The following is a 23,115-nucleotide window of genomic DNA, read 5'->3' as shown; positions in this document are numbered from 1 at the left end:
TCACAGTTGTGTTACTTTTCTATGTCCTCTGATATAAAAACTAAGATCTGACTGAATATACAGTATCAGAGGACAAACAGAGGCTTGTTTTTAGCATCCTAATTCCCTGCTGAACTGTATTCTGGCTGTGACCTTGTACAAACTGTCTGCTGTTGCAGGTTTCATCTGAAACAGTGCAGACTTTTGAGAATATTTAAAGCCAGAGGTGCTAAAATGTAAATAAGCTATCAAGCCATCCAAGTTTTATATCTCCGCCCCCTGTGGGATCATAAACATCTTCGTGGTGGAGATGCAGCTTCGTCTGCAGTTGGACCAGAGTCTTCCAGGTAGTTAACAAGCAGCACCAAATGTCACCAAGTTTCCAAGGACACAGAAGAGAGTCTTGCTTGTGACTGTTCAGTTATAATCCTCCAGATTCAGAGGTCATTTTTTCAATTTTCCTTTTTGTTCATTAGAGAGCAAAAATCCTTAAGTGTAGGCGATAATTCTCTCCGACCTTTCATTAGGATTAAACCAAAATGTGCATATAGAATAAAGTCAATAAGATCAGAAGCTAGTGGATTTCATTCTTAATAATACATCAGAAATGGATTGTGCTCTTTAGTTAGTCCTGTTGGGTCATTTAGTCTAAAGAGGTCCCATTTTTGCTCATTTCCTTCTCCATATGTCTCTTCTTGGACTTATTAAGCTTTTGCACAGAAATATCAGAAAGTGGGTGATGTTGGTACTACAGCAGACCACCATCGTAAATGACGTCTGTTTATCCCAACACAAAACAGAGTGTTGATTTCTTTTCAAGAAAGACCCTTAAGTAAATTATAACAATGAGCTTTGGTTGTAATGAACTGTGGTGCAGATAATCCCTCAGATGGTTGAACCAAACAAGAGATGTAGGCCCAACTCCAGTCTGGCCCTCCAACCTCTCCCTGAGCTGTGAAAAGGACTGAACATTAAATGTTTCAAAGCAACCAGCATTGTGGAAATGGGCTGTAAAGCGCTCGCTCCAACACCAAGTCTGCTTCTTGCCAACCGCACTCTGAAGGTGCTGCAGCCTTTTCATGTAAAATATCGAGGTGTGATTAGTTCAGGATTGTGACCGAAGTAAATAAAAGTGGCTTTCTCTTCAACTTGATTATTCATCTGGTTTCTGACTGTATTTATCCTGTAGCTTTGAGATAATCCCCACAAAAAATTGACCTGTCAGCACCTGGCATGGTGTCTCCAATCAGAGGAACAGGAGCTACAGGAGATAACAAGACCAAATCCCAGCCACACATTATCTAATAGTTAATGGTTTTGATCTTGATCGTCTCTGTAATAGATGTAAGAAGGTGCTAATTACAAAACCTTTTTCCCATCTGATAAAGAGAAGGAAAGATTGCTGCTGTATTTCTACCTAGTGACTCCAAGCAGAGGTATTTTTGTCATGGACTGGAACGACTGCAGAGCACAAGAAGAGCCCCTTATAATTTAGGAAACAGACTTTATTTTTTTCCCCCTGATGGTGAAGATCTAATAGAAGCAAACTGAGCTCTGCAGGTTTCCTTCCTGCTGTGTAATAAGCTGAAAATTGGCTACAAACTTTTGATCCTGTTGAAAAAGTTGTCCCCAGAAGGCCGGCTAGTATTACACTCTCTCCGCAGGTCTTTGACCTTGCAAACGTCCCCCCCTGCAGTTAAGTGAAGCAGAAGCAGAGCTGCAGATGTCCCGTGGAGGTTGATGGTGTAGATAATGTTATTAATGGGAGCTGACAGCTGTGACGGGCTGGATTAATGTATTTACAGGATAGCTTCAGTGCCGACACTAACTCATCCGACCGACTCAACACATTTACATTCTCTTGCAGCTGATTTACAGTTTCTGAGCTTCGTAACGTGTCATTCCCTTTCAGTAAAAACCTCTCAGCCTCGGTGGAGTTTAAAGTTTGGGGATTAGAGGTTCTCGTCTTCAAAACAGGATGTAAAAGTATGCCTTCTTGCATTTTTATAGCAGAAAACTGATCCTGGCGAGTGGAAACTGAAGCTGTTGGTGCTCTTAAACCAAATGATGGTGTGTGACCCAAAATAAAACCACATCTTATGCAAGTAGATGCTCTTTGTGACAGTTTAAGCAGATTAAAGGGATCATTTAAGGAAGCTCGATTCAAAAATCTGAATTTAAAAACTGCAGCAGCGTGAGGGTGAAAGCTGCTGTCATCCGTCCTCACCTGCATCGTATAAATTTTCTGTGTTTATCACAGAAACGGATTCACAGCCGAGCTTTAGTTTTCTGCAGGATGCCAACATAAATGTTGCTTATTATCTCTAATTTCTTATAATAATTACATTTTAATTTATGCATCACTCTTTTCACTGTCTGTTTCATCTTGCAGCCCAACGACACAGATGTAAGTAAACATTAATTATATTAATTATGTTGTTTTTACTGGTTTATTACTTTCCATAAAAAGAAGCATTCAGACTAAATTCTCTAAAATCTCCACACTTTCCTTTTCCTTCCCTTCCTCCAGTGTTCAGACATTGAAGGTGTGTGTCCTCTCAGCTGTGACAGTGCTGTAAGTGCACAGCAGTTGTTTCTTGTTTGTTGCTCATCACTAAAAATCATCCTCTGTGTTAGAAGATCCTAAAGAGACCCGTTTCTTTCTGCTTCTTCCTGTTCAGGATCTGAGCTGTTACCTGGTCGACAACAACGGCTTTGTCATGCTGTCCAAAGAGAGGAGAGAGGTAAGATCCACCACTCTTTACCACTATGCTTGTGGGGCAGTTCGTTTTAAAGGGACACTTCACCTCTGAATCAAATCTCTGTATTCTTCCTCTGGCCCTTTGGACTATTTATCCATCTGGATCATTTTGTTCAGGAGCCATCAGTCTGCTTTGTGATGCTCAAAGTCCACCAAAGAAATACACAGACTAAAACGTCAGCAGCAGAAACTATGATCCAAATAAAATAAACCTTCTTGTGAGGAATTTCATGGCGCGAACTTTTCTCTGATTGCTCTGTCAACCAAACTTTACGTCCTTTCACAAAGTCACATCCACACTTCAGTTTACTTCAGCAGAAAAAGATGGAAAATATCAAATGACCGCATCAGTTCCCTGTTTTCGAAATGACTGTTACACATTGTTTGGATATATAAAAATTGTTGGTGGGTATTTTGAAGTCAGAATTTTGTGTGCTTAAAATTTAAATACACCCAGCAACTGTATCTGTGCCCTTGCCTACAGTTTTAGATCTGCACTGCAGAGTCATTTTGGCCTGCGATGATTTCGAGCAGTGACTTTATAATAGCAGGGATGCGTTGACAAACATCTGAGGATGCACTGTCACTCTCTCCTATAGACTGTGTGCTTTCACAATGACGTTTGGAGCACGAGTACTCTCTCTCTCAGTAATAGTGCCTACCTGCTTCTCAACACGTAGCATTAGACAAATCATCCGGGTTAACAGACAGTTAAAGGGAGGGTGAAAGACAGGACGCTGGGGACAGCTAAATGCTGCATTGCCCGAGAAGCTTGAGTTGTGTACGATATTCAGTACAGTATAGTGTTGGTTTGTTTGTTTTTTAACCTCCTAAGACCCAAGCTCTCTCATGGCATGCATTTTTAATTTTTCTTTGCTATTTGGGCTGATTGGGACCTAAAAAATGTAAAAACAAAGAATTACAAGATTTGTTTTTTGTCTTTGAGAAAAATGTGATGTCCACATATGTGGACACAAGGTCCTAGGAGGTAAAATACCACCAAATCACAACATTTGCTCCAAGGCACTTTATACTTTTAGGTAAAGACCCTACAGTAATACAGAGAAAACCCCAATAATGCCCCCCCTGTGAGCAAGTGCTTGGCAACAGTGGGAAGGAAAAACTCCTTTTTAACAGGAAGGAAACTCCAGCAGACAGCTTGGAGGTTTGGGGAGGAAGATGAGTATGTGAAAAAAGTCAAAAAGTATCTTTACACCGAATTTATAGAGGCTGTAAATATGTAGTGTGTTTGGTATAAGAGTATTTGAAATAATCCCCAAGGACATTTTTTGAAACAGATTTTTGTTTGTTTGTTTGTTTGTTTGTTTGTTTGTTCTAAACCTTGTTTCCTATCTTGTTTTTCTAATGTTGACTTTAAATCCTGATGTTGTGTATGAAGGGAAAATGTGAAAAAAAACAAGGCTCTGGCTCTTCAAGGGGTTTCTTGCTGTTAAATGGGAGTTTTTCCTTCCCACTGTCACCAAGTGCTTGCTAATATTGAGTCGTTTGATTGTTGAAGTTTCTCTCTATTTTTGTAGTGTCTTTATTTTACATTACAAAGCACCTTGAGGTGACCATTATTATAGATTTGGAGTTATATAAATAAAATTGAATTGAACTGACCAAGAAAAACTGGGTTTTGAATCCTCTGTTTAACCTGCTTGGAGTCAAGAAGTTGTGTTTATTTTTGATTTTTAAATTTTTAAAATGCGATCATTGTCGTGGATGTGTTGTCCGTCTGTCAGACCTGCAGTCAGAGTCAGGAGGTGATTTCTCAGCCTGACGCAGCTCTCTGGACCATTTAATGTGCTCATAATCAACATCTGGATGCCTCACAGGATTTGAGGACAGTTTGGGTCTTAATCTGTGTGCGTGTGTGATGCATTAACAGTAAACATCACAGCTGCTGCGCCTGCCTCCTTCGTCTGACCTGTGAAGCAGGATAGATCTGACTTCGCCAGGCTGAGATCACACTTGTGTTTACGTGTGGGTTTAAGTCCATCTCATCTCTTCTCAGAGAAAAGCCCTGCAAGTAGAATTTTCTTGCAAACAAGGAAAACTTACTTACTTCCCTGAAGCATGCTCACTGTGTTTTCTGTCCTACGTCATTAAAACTCAAACCTCCACTTCCATCAAGGCCAGTGTTAAAGTAAGTGGGAAAAACTCTTGGATCAGCCCTTTATGGTTGCACCATGAGTGCGCACTTGCATCATCACAAACTTTCAGAAGAGGAACAGTAAGACAATCACACATATTTACAGTACTGATGAAAAACATCAGAGGAAAAGGGAGGGTTGGAAATTGTACTTCATGTTTCTCAAATGAGAATGACTGCAATCTTTGCCTTGAGTGATTGTGCTGCAGATATTTCAGCTCCAGTTGTGTTTTAAGGACAACACTGTAATTAAACACAAAGGATTTATTTTTTAATGTTGACAGTTTAGTTTTAAAAGGAAGTTTTGCCACTCGACAGGCCTATGGGCAGTCATTTTAATATCTCTGTCTAAATCAGTGGGGATTCTTAACTTATGTATGGAATTGCTTTTCAAATCTGATATTTTTTAAACTGCATCAAGACTTCTGAGTTAGTCCTAAAATACGTTTTAAAAGTTGTTTGTTGTTTTTCCACAAGCCACACGACTTGGCGGCATCATGGCGTCATTAATGGTACAACCCAGAGTGCTAATGCAATCAGCATCTCTACTAATCCCACAAGAAAACATAACTGTCGCTCTGCTAATTCACACAAAGAATGCAGCAAATTAAGAAATGCAAAAAGAGTAGATTAGTCTGCAACCACACAGCTGAAAGTCTCATGAACCTCTGCAGTGTTACTGCATCAGCACAGCTGCCTTTTTTAGCTTTTTCAAAATTACTCCACAGATTGATGGCAGAGCCAGACAGCAGACATTTATTATATTTTTTATATAGTTTTTTGTTGTGTTTCAGTTTTAAAATCTGTAGCAGTATTTTTTCCATTAATATTTATTTATATAACAGAACCAAAACATTAGAACTGTTACATAATGATGTGATGTGGTAATTTGCAGACCTCATGTTGGTGCAACTTCATTACAGCTTGGAAGATCAGGTGGTTGCTCGTTGATTGCAATGAATTTTTGTTGTTGTTATAAACTGATTGCAAGTAGTTGCAATGCCCAGAAGTTGAATGTGCAGCAGCCTCAACCTCTGGGTGATCACTTTTAATCAATCAGCAATTTCACAGGTTGAGGGCAATAACCTTTGTTCAGACAATCACAGTCCAGCTCGAACTGACTGCAATCAGTCTCAGATAGATTGGCAACAAATAATTGCTGTCTTAATTATAAATGCAATCATATTGACATGACTTGTTTGTGTTGTGTCTCTTTGCAACTGGGGATTTCACTCTGGTTGTATTTTGGTTATACAGTATTGTGTGAAACATACTGTATGTCTGCGAAGGTTCTCAGTCATCCAGGTCATCGTAGTCTAAGGAGCTTGGAAAGAAAAGTGTCTGGACTCTTTTAATTTTCTTGAAGACGTTTCATCCGAGAAGCTTCAGGTCTAAGAGTAAATGGTGGCAAGTCTCGGATTTTAAGCCCCATAGGATTGTCCTCCAAGGGGGTCATGTACCCCCTATTGATCCTCTACCTAATCACACGAGCCAAGGTGTGAAAACGGGTGTGGGTCACAATCAGCCAAGGTTTCAGGTGAGCCCACTGGGCCATTTCCTGAGGTCAAATGACCCAAGATGTGAGTGGGCGTTACTGTTAAGCCACTCCTCATTTCTTTATATTTTGCTGGGAAAATGGGAACTAGGAATTAGGTTTATTGCTCCCTGAAATGGTGACCAGTTTGGGCAGCATGGTTGGTAGCCCTGTTACCTCACAGAAGGTCCTGGGTGCAAATCCATCACCTGGCTGAAGCCTTTCTGTTTGGAGTTTGCATGTTCTCCACATGTCTGTGTTGGTTCTCTCTAGGTACTCCTGCTTCCTCCTCGCAGAATTATTGCTTAAGACCGTTTCAAAAATGTACCAAGAAGTCTGGCTCCTTGGAAGCAAAATATAAAGAAATGAGGGGCAAGACTTTTGCACAGTACTTTATTGCTATGTGAAAGTGAAGTTTTAAAACTTGTTTAGAAAGAACAAGGAGCTGAGCCTCACTCCTGAAAAACAACCCCACATCATAATCTCCTCTCCATGAAAATGTACACTTGGCACAGTGCAGTCAGATGAGTTTCGTTCTCCTAGCAACCACCAAACCCAGACTAGTCCATCGGATTGCCAAATGGAGAAGCATGACTCTTCACTCCAGAGAACACTGTTTTACATCACTGCATCCAACACTTTGCATTGCACTTGGTGGTGTATGGCTTGGATGCAGCTGCTCAGCCATGGAAAGGTATTCCATAAAGCTCTATTCTTAAACTAATCTCATGAAGTTTGGAGGGTTGTAGTGACTGGCTCTGCAGAAAGTTGGCGACCGCTGAGCACTATACACTTCAGCACCACTTTGTTATAATACCACTAGAAGTTGACTGTGAAATATTTAGCATCAAGGAAATTTCCCAGCTGAACTCCATCTTATCACGGTACCACCCTGGAATTCAATGACAGCAACCAGTTCTTTCATGAATGTTTGTAAAAGAAGTCTGCCTAGGTACTTGATTTTAAAAACCTGTGGCCATGGAAGATATTGGAACACCTGAATTTAATTATTTGGAGTGAGTCAATACTTTTGGCAATATAGTGCGTGTTACCATAAGGTGATGTCATCCAGTAAAGAAATGTGAGGACTGCGAGTTTGCTGTCCATCTGACAGCTGCTCGTTAACTCTGGATTAACCCAGCCTGTTAAGAGCCACATTACTGAGGATTAATCCTGAACCTACCAAACTTCCATACATGCACAAACTCAACATATACACACTCTGGTACAGAGCGGCCATGTTCCAATCCCACATCTGCTGCTTCGCTTAAAGTATTTCAGCTTTTTAACTTGCCTCCAGTACAGCTTGTGATCACACTTGTGTTTACGTGTGGGTTTAAGTCCATCTCATCTCTTCTCAGAGAAAAGCCCTGCAAGTAGAATTTTCTTGCAAACAAGGAAAACTTACTTACTTCCCTGAAGCATGCTCACTGTGTTTTCTGTCCTACGTCATTAAAACTCAAACCTCCACTTCCATCAAGGCCAGTGTTAAAGTAAGTGGGAAAAACTCTTGGATCAGCCCTTTATGGTTGCACCATGAGTGCGCACTTGCATCATCACAAACTTTCAGAAGAGGAACAGTAAGACAATCACACATATTTACAGTACTGATGAAAAACATCAGAGGAAAAGGGAGGGTTGGAAATTGTACTTCATGTTTCTCAAATGAGAATGACTGCAATCTTTGCCTTGAGTGATTGTGCTGCAGATATTTCAGCTCCAGTTGTGTTTTAAGGACAACACTGTAATTAAACACAAAGGATTTATTTTTTAATGTTGACAGTTTAGTTTTAAAAGGAAGTTTTGCCACTCGACAGGCCTATGGGCAGTCATTTTAATATCTCTGTCTAAATCAGTGGGGATTCTTAACTTATGTATGGAATTGCTTTTCAAATCTGATATTTTTTAAACTGCATCAAGACTTCTGAGTTAGTCCTAAAATACGTTTTAAAAGTTGTTTGTTGTTTTTCCACAAGCCACACGACTTGGCGGCATCATGGCGTCATTAATGGTACAACCCAGAGTGCTAATGCAATCAGCATCTCTACTAATCCCACAAGAAAACATAACTGTCGCTCTGCTAATTCACACAAAGAATGCAGCAAATTAAGAAATGCAAAAAGAGTAGATTAGTCTGCAACCACACAGCTGAAAGTCTCATGAACCTCTGCAGTGTTACTGCATCAGCACAGCTGCCTTTTTTAGCTTTTTCAAAATTACTCCACAGATTGATGGCAGAGCCAGACAGCAGACATTTATTATATTTTTTTATATAGTTTTTTGTTGTGTTTCAGTTTTAAAATCTGTAGCAGTATTTTTTCCATTAATATTTATTTATATAACAGAACCAAAACATTAGAACTGTTACATAATGATGTGATGTGGTAATTTGCAGACCTCATGTTGGTGCAACTTCATTACAGCTTGGAAGATCAGGTGGTTGCTCGTTGATTGCAATGAATTTTTGTTGTTGTTATAAACTGATTGCAAGTAGTTGCAATGCCCAGAAGTTGAATGTGCAGCAGCCTCAACCTCTGGGTGATCACTTTTAATCAATCAGCAATTTCACAGGTTGAGGGCAATAACCTTTGTTCAGACAATCACAGTCCAGCTCGAACTGACTGCAATCAGTCTCAGATAGATTGGCAACAAATAATTGCTGTCTTAATTATAAATGCAATCATATTGACATGACTTGTTTGTGTTGTGTCTCTTTGCAACTGGGGATTTCACTCTGGTTGTATTTTGGTTATACAGTATTGTGTGAAACATACTGTATGTCTGCGAAGGTTCTCAGTCATCCAGGTCATCGTAGTCTAAGGAGCTTGGAAAGAAAAGCGTCTGGACTCTTTTAATTTTCTTGAAGACGTTTCATCCGAGAAGCTTCAGGTCTAAGAGTAAATGGTGGCAAGTCTCAGATTTTAAGCCCCATAGGATTGTCCTCCAAGGGGGTCATGTACCCCCTATTGATCCTCTACCTAATCACACGAGCCAAGGTGTGAAAACGGGTGTGGGTCACAATCAGCCAAGGTTTCAGGTGAGCCCACTGGGCCATTTCCTGAGGTCAAATGACCCAAGATGTGAGTGGGCGTTACTGTTAAGCCACTCCTCATTTCTTTATATTTTGCTGGGAAAATGGGAACTAGGAATTAGGTTTATTGCTCCCTGAAATGGTGACCAGTTTGGGCAGCATGGTTGGTAGCCCTGTTACCTCACAGAAGGTCCTGGGTGCAAATCCATCACCTGGCTGAAGCCTTTCTGTTTGGAGTTTGCATGTTCTCCACATGTCTGTGTTGGTTCTCTCTAGGTACTCCTGCTTCCTCCTCGCAGAATTATTGCTTAAGACCGTTTCAAAAATGTACCAAGAAGTCTGGCTCCTTGGAAGCAAAATATAAAGAAATGAGGGGCAAGACTTTTGCACAGTACTTTATTGCTATGTGAAAGTGAAGTTTTAAAACTTGTTTAGAAAGAACAAGGAGCTGAGCCTCACTCCTGAAAAACAACCCCACATCATAATCTCCTCTCCATGAAAATGTACACTTGGCACAGTGCAGTCAGATGAGTTTCGTTCTCCTAGCAACCACCAAACCCAGACTAGTCCATCGGATTGCCAAATGGAGAAGCATGACTCTTCACTCCAGAGAACACTGTTTTACATCACTGCATCCAACACTTTGCATTGCACTTGGTGGTGTATGGCTTGGATGCAGCTGCTCAGCCATGGAAAGGTATTCCATAAAGCTCTATTCTTAAACTAATCTCATGAAGTTTGGAGGGTTGTAGTGACTGGCTCTGCAGAAAGTTGGCGACCGCTGAGCACTATACACTTCAGCACCACTTTGTTATAATACCACTAGAAGTTGACTGTGAAATATTTAGCATCAAGGAAATTTCCCAGCTGAACTCCATCTTATCACGGTACCACCCTGGAATTCAATGACAGCAACCAGTTCTTTCATGAATGTTTGTAAAAGAAGTCTGCCTAGGTACTTGATTTTAAAAACCTGTGGCCATGGAAGATATTGGAACACCTGAATTTAATTATTTGGAGTGAGTCAATACTTTTGGCAATATAGTGCGTGTTACCATAAGGTGATGTCATCCAGTAAAGAAATGTGAGGACTGCGAGTTTGCTGTCCATCTGACAGCTGCTCGTTAACTCTGGATTAACCCAGCCTGTTAAGAGCCACATTACTGAGGATTAATCCTGAACCTACCAAACTTCCATACATGCACAAACTCAACATATACACACTCTGGTACAGAGCGGCCATGTTCCAATCCCACATCTGCTGCTTCGCTTAAAGTATTTCAGCTTTTTAACTTGCCTCCAGTACAGCTGTACATGGGCACGCCTGATGTTTGTGTTACATGACAGTCTTAGTGATCTTAAGGCCAGATGATCCGTACTTAATGTATGCTGACCTTCTGGCTGCCAGAAGCACTTTGAGTTTGAGGTTACAGGGGACAAAATTTTCTATGTGTGCTGCAATAAGAGAAATAATTTAAGGTTACCTTTAGCGCCTTGACTTAAATGAGATCAGTCAGCTTGCAGTGTCTTTGGATCACTTCAGTAACTTAGTCAGCAGTCCAACTGATGTTAAAAGGATTTCATAACCTATGTTTATTTAGTCTCTACTCCAAACAAGCTTCACCCTAGCTCCCTCTTTAGAAACACCAGTTCTCAGATCAGTCTTATTAAGTTTAAGAAATTTAAACTCATTTTCATAAATTCAAATCATAAAATTGATTTTTATTATTTTTTTCATTAAATATTTCTATTTTAAAAATTACATTAATCAATGTATAAACTGAAAGGTGACACTTTAAGTAATCACCAGACCCTGTGAGTCCCTGCTGCAAGACATTCCTTACTGATACATTCAAACGAACCATATTTCAATAATAAAAACCCAATCCAGCCTTCAGCTTTTCCCCTAATTTCTCAATATTCACTCAAAATACCCAAATATTTGTAAGATTATACTCTTGAACATAACATCTATTTTAAGGGTATGAAAACCTGAGATCTAAGATCTGGGAGTGATTTGTGGAAAACAACATAAATTTGGTTTAGTCAGCATTGCGTAGATATGTCTGTGTAGGTCAGGGGTGGGCAACTCCAGGCCTCGAGGGCCGGTGTCCTGCAGGTTTTAGATGTGTCCTTGAGCCAACACAGCTGATTTAAATGGCTCAACATGTCTTGAAGTTCTCCAGAGGCCTGGTAATGAACCAATCATTTCATTCAGGTGTGTTGACCCAGGGTGACATCTAAAACCTGCAGGACACCGGCCCTCGAGGCCTGGACTTCGACACCCCTGGAAAGGCTTGAAAAAAGAAGGCGACTGGATGTCTTTAGGTTTGGAAAGATGTTACATTTCTCATTTAAAAGGCTTCAGAAGTCCAGACACCTACTTTTTTCAAGCTCTTAAGATTACCATTAAGAACCCATTTTAAATTTCAAAATAATACCCTCAGCTGCTGAAAGGCAACTTGTAGCTCCTCAGCATTTCATTCAGAGAAGAGCCAACTAAGCAGCGTATGGTGTCATCAGCATAAAGGTGCTCTTTTTATCTGTAGGCATATTATTTCCTATTTCCTATTTTATTAATGAAAAAAAATTAAATGGGGCCTAAAATTAAGCCTTGGGTCACTCTATTTAAAATCTTCAGGAAACTTGATTTAAACACATCTGTACAAAAGCCAAAGTGAGTTACTTTATCTTAAATTATCAAAATTAATTTCTTCAAACTGGCCATGAACAATCTGTAGGCAAGGGATGAGAGTTTTAGGGCTGCTTCTAATGTTTCATGTTTCAGCAGTCTGTAGTTGTGTAGCAGTTGCATTGCATTTCTATTCACCATGTATGAACACATATCTGATTTCATAAATGGTGTCCGGGGGACAGGAAATGGGAAGTCTTGACCCAGATATCTGTGACTGACGTAGCCACCGTGAGATCACGATTGGTCAGTGAAGTCTCTTAATGAAGCAAGATGTCTACAAATAGAGCCTGTAATCTCACAGACGTAAGTCTTCTTGCAGCCAGAGTAGTCGGCCACTGCTGGTCATTAGAAAGAATGCAGATTTAATGCCTTTTCCACCTTGGCTGCACTTTTCAGACCTGAAAGGTGTGTCACTCCCTTATAATGTCTTTATAAAGCCTGTACAAAGAATAAAGGTGGTATCTCGGTCATGCTGCAGGAGATCTTTGAAAGCAAAATGGAGATGCAGAGCGAGTGTGAGGGTGGAAGCATGTGCCTTGTTGTTTAATTCTAAACCTCTAAAAATGGTTATATCACACAGCCTGTGATGTTTGGATTCAGATAGGACAGTGATGGAGAAATTGTCTTGTTATGTTTATTAAAGTGTGCTGTTAGGCTAATTATTACATCATTCTATTTGTGTTTAATGCCCTCTGTATATGTATATGTGTGTATTTGTATTATACTGTTCTACATTCCTGTCCAGGAAGTGCAGATGGAAGCTGACTACAAGCTAAACATGAGGTTAATGTTTTTGTGGATTGTCCCTCACAAAAAGAACGGAACTAAAACACATAGTGAACAAGTGCCCATGGAGGTGAGAAGCTTTTAGGTTGAGCTGTTGCAAATGCAATGCCACTGGATGTTTTTGTTCAACTGGTGCAATATCTGATGAGTAGCAGTGAGATATTTGCTGTTAAATGAAAACTAGACGTTCTAGTAGAGCTGTGTTCAAGTATGATTAAAAGGAGAAACATCAGCTACATGCAGCAGCAAAATATTCTGTAACCCTAAAGCCAGAATCAGCTCATTCTTCACTATTTGCATGCCTCCTGCATTCCCAGTGGTCTTACTAAGCAGATATTATGATGAAGCACTTCCTCGATGTTTTGCTGAGCTCTGGGATTTGCAGGAAGTTTGCGGAAACGCCCCGAATCCACCCCGATGCCGAAGCCGCTGTGCAGGGCATGGTAAATATTTAATCAGCAGAGAAATTAAGTCAGTGCTGACTATAAGAAATGGGTCAGCAAGAGAAGGTGTAGTGAGCAGGGTGACAAAGCAAAACAGAAGGCTTGTTTTGGGTGGTGCTGGCCATGTGTGGAGGAAACGTCCGAGTGATGATCAATGATCCTGTCTGAGAACCTGCTGTGAGAGTACAGTGTTCAACCTTGGGGCTGAAAGCAGGTTAGACTGAAAAGTACAACTATAAGGTGTGATAATGTGATGAAATGAACACGTCTTGGAGTCTGTAGCCTGCTAGCGACCCTGTAAGGGGAAACATAATTACTGGAAACTACTTACAACTAAAAAAGTAGAAACTGACTGAATGAAACTGTTGGACTGTACATACTTTGGACATTTTAGAACATTAGTCTCTCAGAATTAAACTTTATGACACCAAAACAGCCCAAATACCTCAGAAGACCTCAAAGGTCCTGGGATATTAGTCACGCACGATCTGATATCCTCGTGTCGGTGTTGTACCCACATCATCATAATAAATGTTCCAGGTTCAACATTGCAAGTGACCAATCACATTGTTGTGATGTCATACTTTTGCGACCGGAAAAAAACGCCTTAAAAAATCTACATAAATTGCGAGAAACCGCCTCTGTCCACCGATCCAGCAATTTGAATTCTTTGCATTTCAGGATACTGTACTTTAATAAACGTTAAGCATTATACATATTGTCCTTACAACATTGGAATTTCATAAATGAATGAATCGCTTGGCTTGCAAAAGTATGACGTCACAACAATGTGATTGGTCACTTGCAATGTTGAACCTGGAACAACATTTATTATGATGATGTGGGAACAACACCAACACAAGGATATCAGATCATCCTATTAGGTCACCAAGACATGACATATGAGATATTGGATACTAGGCTTGTTTTTACAGCCCATCTCAAGCTGGATTGCATTGAATAACGAATTAGGTTAAGGAATTTGGAGGCCAAGTCATACACCTGTTGTTACATTTCGGCAGGTTTCCTAACTGCTTCCTGTGTTTTCCTCTCTTGGACCATGTTTGGAAGCTTCGCATATATCCGTACATTTTCTTCCAAATATCTGAGGCTAAGCATACATTTGAGATTATACTGTGATTATACTGTAACTATGAACTAAACTGTTTTTATGTGTTGATTTTTAATGCCACAGAGTTGGACAGTCTAACATGGGAGTCTGTGGGGACTGACTCAGTTTATGTTCCAGCCTCTAGTGGACATTAGAGGAACTGCAATTTTGACACTTTTCACAGTGGGTTCATTTTTTCGTCATGTAGGTTGTTCCTTAGTTTTCACACACACACACACACACACACACACACACACACACACACACACACACACACATACATACATACATACATACATACATACATACATACATATATATATATATATATATATATATATATATATATATATATATATATATATATATATATATATATGTATATATTATATATTTGAAAGCATTCAGGGTTCACACTTAGGATCCAAGCATGCTGTTGTTCTTCTAATAAACCTTACACCATGCCGGCTTTTAACTTATTGTGAACGCCTTACTTGTAACTCACAGATTTGCAGGTTCTCCAGAAAAATTTTGTCTGAAAAACATTTAATTTTTCTTTAAATCAAAGTTTCTGCTTTTTTGTTTAGACAATGATTTCATGAATCCTGATCTTTACTGGTGGATATTTTCTCAGCCTGTTAAATATAATGAGCCAGTTTTGGTTGAAGCCCTTCAGAGGCAGCATGGAAACCTGAACCTGCCTGGTTGCCTTTGCTGCTGCGCGCCCGCCGAGCTCCTGGCACTCGTTGTGCTTTTGTTTAGTTTAGTGTGTTTACACTCTGCTGCAACTGCTGCTGCCAGGAAAACAGAGGGTCAACTTTGGTGTGTAAGCAGCATCCAACTGCCAACACTCAGCAACCTGTGAATCCTCCGAGGCTGCTGGGAGAATCCGTCCAGACAGAGATGAAGTGTGGGCAGAGAGCAGCTTGTAAACGTGAACAGAGCCGCTGAGACAAAATGCTCTGAATAATTCAGAGACTCTGGTCCTGCTGCTGCTGCTGAGCGCCGGAAAGAGCCGACACACTGCAGACTCTCAGGCTGAACGCAGCAGTGACTTTAAATGTGTCTGAAACATTCCTTATCTTCATGTAAACCTGCTGACTGATCATGTTCTATTTACATGCTATCTTAGAATAGATGAGACTGCCAAGAGAGTAATGTTTTCCACAAACTCAGGAAAGTTGAGTGTAGGAAATTTAATTTGAGGCTACTTTTTAAGGATGTGCATGCACTTAGATTACCAGCTAAATGGCTACTGGTTGACATTTATGTAGAGTCATTTGGCCTGAGCACATGACCAAGAATTTCATTTTATGGCAACAGCGCGCTCTGGTGACTATAGTAATAATAACAGGAGTAACAGAGGAGGGAAGGGTGGATGGATGGGTCAGCATGATAACTTTACCGTTTAACACCCAAGTAAGTTATTGTGTAATTTTGGCTGCAAGATTACAAAATAATTCTCATTTTTAGGAACCATTTTTATTTTCTCTCCAGCCCACAGTGGTCTGGGAGTTATGGTACTATGAACTGGGCATGGCAAAATCTAAGAGGAGCTGATTTTTCTACCTGTGTTCAAACAGCAGTACCCAGTGAATGTTTTGTGCTACTGGGATACAAAAAAGATAAAAAATAAACATAACGTTTCATTTCTATTCTTACCAGAATAGTTAGAATTTTGTCTCCAGCAAAAACTGTCATGGAGTTAAAGTCATTTAAAAGGTGCTTGTCAAGAGACTGTTGTTCCCTCATTTCTTCTTTCAAACCAATGTAGCTGTTTGAGATTCACGATCACTTATTATTATGAAACAGCAGCTTGCACATAGACATGGTAGTGTTGTTTCACCAAATGAAACTAACACAAAAAATCCAAAATAAAATAATCAAAACTGAATCTCAACATTAAAACAAAGTGTGAAAGATGATTCAGTGGTCTCACGGCCTGAGGAAAGAAACTGTTCTGAAGTTTTGCGATAAAGCAGAAACTGTATTTCTTGACCAATGATGAGCAGGCTCTGGCTGCTGTGGGTTTTACCTTTTAGTGTCCTTTGGGTCCTGCAGAGATGCCTCACAGGTATCACTGGTGCTCAGCAGACGGGTGACACTTTTATTACCATCCAGTTTTAGTCCATGAACTCCCCATTCCAGTTTGCTGTTAGTTTTACAGCTCTGTAAAAGTACTCCACACTGTAAATGATCCTTAATTTTCATGTTGCTGAATTCTAATAACAAAAGCCTGCTGGCTTCATGTTGTTTTTCACAGATTGGTCGCTTCTTTGGCGAGGTAGACGGGTCCATCATGGCTTCGTTGCTCAAGATGGGAATGTTTAAAAAGTATGACTAAGTCAAGACACATTTTCCACTCATGTTTCTTTTTATTGTAAAATATGTTGGTAACTATGAAGAATAGAACACGCTTTTTTCCTGTCACAATTCAAATTGAGTTTTCTTTTTTCCAGAGTGTCGTTGTTCGACTACCAGGCAATGTGCAAGACCGGCCACCATCACGCCAGCAGCGCGCGACCTCTGCTCAGCGTGAGTCTCATTACTATTTAGCTACTGATGACAACAGAGGCTTGTCTCTTATACTATTGATATTATCTGTTGTAAATTTCTTATATACCAACACATGGTTAACATCAGAAGATTAAAGAAATCTTCTGATGGTTTTTAAGATCTTATTCTACCAAAAGTTCTCATTTCTTGTTTTACCTTTTGCAGCCATTCTACGTCATCATGGCTTTGATGAGATGGTTCTTCTCCAACGCGCTGATGTAAGTGCTAAAGAGCAACATCACATTATCACAATGTCCTACGCTGACGGGATTGTGCAACCAAATGTAAATCAATGCTTAGAATCAAATAAAGGATTATTTTGAACTTTTGATCATGCAAAGCTGCTCTGGTAGAGTACAAGAATAAAAGAAGGAGCTGGAAATGGACAGATTAGGCACACGAATCTGTGGGGTCACTCAATCTGTGACAGACAAAAAAATATATATTATCGTATATTTTGTACTGTATACAGTTTCCAACTTCATTGTAGTGTTGTAAAGGTATAACATAGGATGAAATCTACATCTCTCAGTCACTATTAATGTGCTTCTGTTCTTATTATATTAGAAACGTCTTCATAATGATGTTAACAGCAAACACACTGTAAGTCCAGGGAGACTTCTGTCCGCTTCATGTCTTCAGGGTGTGGATAATGAGCCAGTGTGCGTGGTTCACATTTTTAATATGCATAAATCTTTTTAACTGCAAACTGAACCTCCACCACTGAGAGATTTTTAAAGCTTAAAAATAAATCAAATAGTGGTACTTAAAGACTGCTGGACTCAAACTTTTAAATCACCGAACCAAAAGACTTTTACTGACTGAAACCTGCAGAGTTAAATTTTGCTTTGTGCCTCAGTTGTTTCACAGTTTACCTCACAGCACTTACTGCTGCTGGATGTCAGGTGCTTTTTTGTCTTTAACAAGGTGTTTTTGTGTCTCTGTCAGGTTCCTGCTGGACTTTAACCTCTGTGGTCTCTGGCACTCTGATTATTTTGTGGATGGTAAGCTCAGACTGACCTGACTGGTCAAGTTCTCTGACAGTGCACTTAATCACCATCAAATCTGGGAAGTCTTTGTATCTCGGGAAGTTAAATCTTATGAGGAGCGCTGGTTTGGGATTGCCTCTTTTTTCGAGGCAGCCTCAAGAGGTCATTAGTGGAGCTGCACGTTTTAGCAAATTGGTTTCATTTTCAGTCCCACAGGTCGATGCTTGCTCAGGACATTACAGTAGAGATCAGTCTGATTACAGTGGATCTAACACGGCACAACCCTGTGAAGGGGAACAACAACCACTCTCAATGTATCCCTACAACCAGTACTGGTAACTGGGGATCACAGCACCATGAGCTCCACCTCTGACTGCTGCCTGATCCTGAAAGTAACAGCAGACCATGGGAGCCAAAGGAAGGCAGGGCCATTTGGGTTAGGCCGGATACAGTCTGCTTGGTTAGAACAGGCCCCTTGTTTTTCTCTTCATAGGGAATCGCATCCTGACCTCCTGCTCAATCGATAGTTTGGACCTTACTGGTGCCAAACTGCCTCAGACAGCATAGCTCATGGGGTTACTTGAGCAGAAAAAATCCTTTACCCACCCCGCCACCATAACGGCAAATCATCCTCTCATGTAGGACCATGACCTGACAAAAAGAGTAATCCATGTGATGGGTGTCTGGGCTCCACCTTAGAGATGGGGTAAAGAGCTCTGTCTCCTCCCAATTAACCTGAGTCCATTCAGGTGGTTCAGCATCTGACCAGGATTTTCCTGGATGCCTCGTGGCTGATGAAGCGTGTCCAGCTAAGTGGAGGAACTATGTCTCTCAGCTGGCTCAGCAGCACCTCAGCATTTACCCCAAAGAGCTACAGGAGGTGGCTGGATACATTTTCTGTTATTTATACAGAGTTATGTGCCTAACTTTATCATTGCACCTCATATTAGTGGAGGAATATTTGTAGGTGGCAGCATGCTGTAGCTGTCTGGAAAAATATGTAGAGCAATTCAAGAGGTTTTCGTGCTCCTCTCAGGATGAACTCAGTGTCTTTGGTGATCCTTTCCATCATTATCACATTAGTGAGCACAGGTGTCAGTGTCGTGTCTCCAGAGGCTGAAACTTTACAGAACAAAATTATGAAAGAAAAGGATTAGAAAAGTTTTGTTTTCATTTGGTCTCATTAATAAATTACTCATCTTCATCATCATCTCTCCATCACCATCCTCACCTTCATCACCTCCGTGTGCCGTCTGTGTCGTCACTGTGATCCATCTTCATCTGTTCAGCCAAAGCTGGCTATCACACATGTGAGTACAGCACATCTGTGGGCATCTTGTGCTCATCAAAAAGTGGGACTAGCCATCTCAATCTCAGGTGTAGCGATGCTGTGTAACGTGTGTACGTGTGTGTGTGGTGTCCACAGCTCATAAGCAGAAGAAGTTGGACGCGCTGCAACCCTGCGACACAGCTTACCCAGGCTTCATGTACGACCCGTCTGTCAGAGAGGCCAACAGCCTCAACAAGTGTGGACGCTGCCAGAAGTATGACACACACACACACACACACACTTTAAAAATCAAAACAAGCTTCATTCATAGTTTGTTAATCTGGTCTTAAATCGAGGAAGTTTCAACTTAAGCATAATTGAATGATTGGCAGTGACTGACTGCGGCCTTCTTTGCGTTTCAGGATGTTTGTGGTGCAGCAGATTCCTGACAGTAACCTGGTTCTGGTCGTGACTCAGGCCTACTGTGACTGCTCCCGTCAGTATGGAGCCATTCTGCTGGAGCCCAAAGAGATCAAATATATCCTTCACATTCTCAGCAGCAAAATGCTGCCCCCTGCTGGATGCTTACAGCCACAAATACTGCAGGGAGGGCAAGACTGCATTCAGCCTGGAAAATCACATTTGTGCTGTAATCTCCTTATTTTCCCTCAGATCAGTGATGCAGTTCACTGGCACTCCACAGCCAATGATGAGAACATTAATAGATTATCTGAGCAGTCTCACAACATCTGTTTGCTCTTAGCTGAGGCTTTGAAACTTCAGATTTACGTCATGCTTTGTTTCTACAAAATTTCGTCCCCATTATATATTTATTTCACAGCGAGCTTCCAGTTTTCCTTAATATCTGTGAACATAACGCCACAGTGAAGTGCAACAGGATGAGATCCCAGAAGGTGCGGCGGCGCCCTCAGTCATGCCACGCCTACCACCCAAAGGTCAGTGCTGAGCCCCACTGCTGACTGTGAACGCAAAAGAACTGCAAGACTATTTAACAAACACAAACGTGGTGATTTTAAAGGCAAATAAAGAATCTCACACAGAAAACTAGCAACAACACATAAGCTGTGTGTGTCTGTGTGTGAAATAAAGGGGAAGCAGGTCTCAGGGTCAATCGGGTACTGATGCACCTCTGTCCTGCAGCACATCCAACAAATCCTTGAGTCAGCTGAAAAGCAGAACATCACCTCTTTTGTTAAGAGTGATTTTTTTAAGGGATTCAAATTCTTCACTTTAAACGTTCCACTAATCATTTAACAGTCGTTGTTGCAGCTTGTGTATAATCTCTAACATCAGTCCCGTCACACTTGATGGCTGTTTAAAGCAGATGTATTGGGCACAAATCCAGCTCCTTATTTTTATTCTTGGACTCCCCTAGAAGAGGTTTGCATGATGGGTCATAGCTTGTAATAATCTACTGCTTACACTGGACTGTGGTGCATCATTTATCAGGATGTCAGGATGATCTCCAAAGGAACACTCAGACTGTGGGTTAAATATCTCAGACTCTGCATCAGTTGGTTCAGAACTAAAGAAGCCAAACCAAAAATATGTTGCCTTATTTTCTAGCACTCAAGTCTGAAGTAAGCTGTTTTTAGCTCCTCCTCCCTTTAACCCAGCTGTCGTTTGATTGGCTGCCCCATGTAAATAGAAAGTTTGAGTGCATCTAAGAAAAGCAAAAAAAGAGAGAAAAAGAGAAAAACTGTGATACTGTAGGTCTACTCGCTTTAAGTATGCACAGGTTAGCATATGATGTATGCTAAAATGAGTCCAGAGTATGGACAGAAAAATCAACTTCACTGACCGTTCATACATCAAGTCATCTGCTGTTCATTCTGTAAAGCTAACTAAAGATTGTGTGGTGAAACAGGTGAACGCTGATGTACTCAGAGAAACTGCTATGAAAGGACTGAGCATCACATTTGTTTCGTCCTACAGGAGAACGCTAAGGACTGCGGCGGGGCGGCAGCCATCTCCCTGTCGCTCTCTCTCTTCTCTGCCTCTCTGCTCATCTCATTGGTCGCTGAGTTCTAAACCAAAATGAACCCACTAATCAAGATGAACATGACAGTGAGGCGGAGACTTAAACATCCAGCAGGTAGCCAAAGGACTTTTTTTTTTTTTTTTTTTAAACTTGAATAAGAGACAAACTTGGACGGAGAAACTGTCTCAGCTGCTGATCGGCCTCACTTTGCAGCACAAATAAAGGGCTACACAAGGTTTTCTTTAAAACCTGTAATAGACTAAACGGACTCTGGATCAGCTTTGCAGTGGCTCTGCAGCTGGAGGAGAAATGATAAGGGGGGGACCCCCTCCTGGACAGTGCAGCCTGTGCGTGGAGACGCGTTGCCATTACACCCGAACAAGAATGTAGCACCTTTGTAGCTTTTTGATACAGAACTGATGTGTAAACGTAGAGTTTTACAGCCTCGATTTACCAAAACTCTCAAATTCGGACAAAAAAAAAAAAAAAAAAAAAGCAGAACTTTAAACACTCAAAGACTTTCTCAGCAGCTTTAAGGGTCAAAGGTTAACAGAAGATGCCGCACGCCATATGCAAGGAAACGCTGTGACTCACTGAGGAGCGCGGCGCCAGCCTGTTAAAGATGAAGATGGAGAGAAAGTGACGTCTCGCTGATTTTGTTGGCTGAGACAGAAGCGGTGTTGCGGCTTTAGGTGGAAATGAAGCTACAGCATTCAGGGATTAGTTTTTATAGATAAAGATGTACTGGGACTGTTCGGAATGTCAACACAATAATAAAAAAACATTTTTCACTTTACACAGCAGCATGTTTGTGGTTTTTTCACATTTACAAAGAAAACTAAAGCGCCTTGAGGCGACTGTTGTTGTGATTTGGCTCTATAAATAAAATTGTATTCTCAGAGTCACCGTCATTGTATATTTTCTGTCATTAACTGGAAATTCCAACCTTGATCTTCTTCCCAAAACTGGTGTGACACTGATTTGCTGATTAAAACAACACTGGTGAAATGCAGACCTTATTTTCTTACAGAGCTCATGGGCTCTTACCTCTGCACCGCTGATCAGCTGCTATGTGAAGCAGGTGTAAATGCACAACAGCGCTGCAAGAGATCATGTTACGCTCATGTTAGCTTCTCTTCATTGGTTCCCTGTTAAATTCTGAATTTCACATCCTTCTCCTCAAATACAAAGTCCTGACTGATCAGACTCACATCTTAAAGACCTCAGAGCGCCTCATTATCAGGACAGAGCGCGTCGCTCTCACGCTGCAGGCTTACATTACACTACACTCTTCGAGTTTTTAAAAGTAGGATGGGAGGCAGAGCCTTCAGCTGTCCCACTTTTAAGATCAGGCTCGTCTGTGACAGAGTAGTTAGGGCTGGATCAGGTGACCCTGAATCATCCCTTAGCTACCCACCTCCACTGGCTCCCAGTGAAAGCCCGTATGTCCTATAAAATCCTCCTCACATGCCAATCCCTTCGTGCTTTTGCTCCCCAGGACTCATCAGACATTCTTCTCCCCACGCTGGACTCTACCTTCCTCAGTACAAATGCTCACTCTCCATCAAGCACTCCAGACAGCGGTCCTTTGGGAGCAGGGCTTTCACTCTGAAACATGCGCCCCTCTGAGATCTGTGATCCTCCATCTCAAAAAGCAGCTGAAATGTCACATGCTCACTGAAGCCTTTTTTCTGTGTCTAAAGAAACCTCGGGTACTTTGAAGGGTGCTCTATAAATCCAAGTTATGATTCTTGTTACTACTCTACAACATTATTATTGGTTATTATTGCAATAGGCTCAGTA

At 40.9% G+C, this 23,115-nt stretch overlaps 1 protein-coding gene across 1 annotated transcript in view; it reads left to right on the top strand.

Annotated features, from left to right (window-relative positions):
• LOC146666798 (voltage-dependent calcium channel subunit alpha-2/delta-4-like) overlaps window positions 1-21,888 on the top strand; it is an 83,820-nt gene extending 61,932 nt beyond the window's left edge. The window contains exons 29-40 of the mRNA XM_085414917.1: window positions 2,372-2,386; window positions 2,510-2,554; window positions 2,661-2,723; window positions 16,759-16,829; window positions 16,955-17,030; window positions 17,217-17,269; window positions 18,000-18,055; window positions 19,330-19,350; window positions 19,467-19,584; window positions 19,733-19,848; window positions 20,184-20,266; window positions 21,267-21,888. Coding sequence (XP_085271043.1) covers window positions 2,372-2,386; window positions 2,510-2,554; window positions 2,661-2,723; window positions 16,759-16,829; window positions 16,955-17,030; window positions 17,217-17,269; window positions 18,000-18,055; window positions 19,330-19,350; window positions 19,467-19,584; window positions 19,733-19,848; window positions 20,184-20,266; window positions 21,267-21,362 — 813 coding nt within the window. The 3' untranslated portion in view covers window positions 21,363-21,888. The remainder of the gene's footprint in view (window positions 1-2,371; window positions 2,387-2,509; window positions 2,555-2,660; window positions 2,724-16,758; window positions 16,830-16,954; window positions 17,031-17,216; window positions 17,270-17,999; window positions 18,056-19,329; window positions 19,351-19,466; window positions 19,585-19,732; window positions 19,849-20,183; window positions 20,267-21,266) is intronic.
• Window positions 21,889-23,115: the final 1,227 nt, after the last annotated feature.

This window comes from Rhamphochromis longiceps, linkage group LG7 (assembly GCF_057381845.1).
Source record: "Rhamphochromis longiceps isolate RC_006_pf linkage group LG7, R_longiceps_female_GT1.1, whole genome shotgun sequence".
NCBI lineage: Eukaryota > Metazoa > Chordata > Actinopteri > Cichliformes > Cichlidae > Rhamphochromis > Rhamphochromis longiceps.
This window is presented reverse-complemented; position numbering and strand designations above follow the sequence as displayed.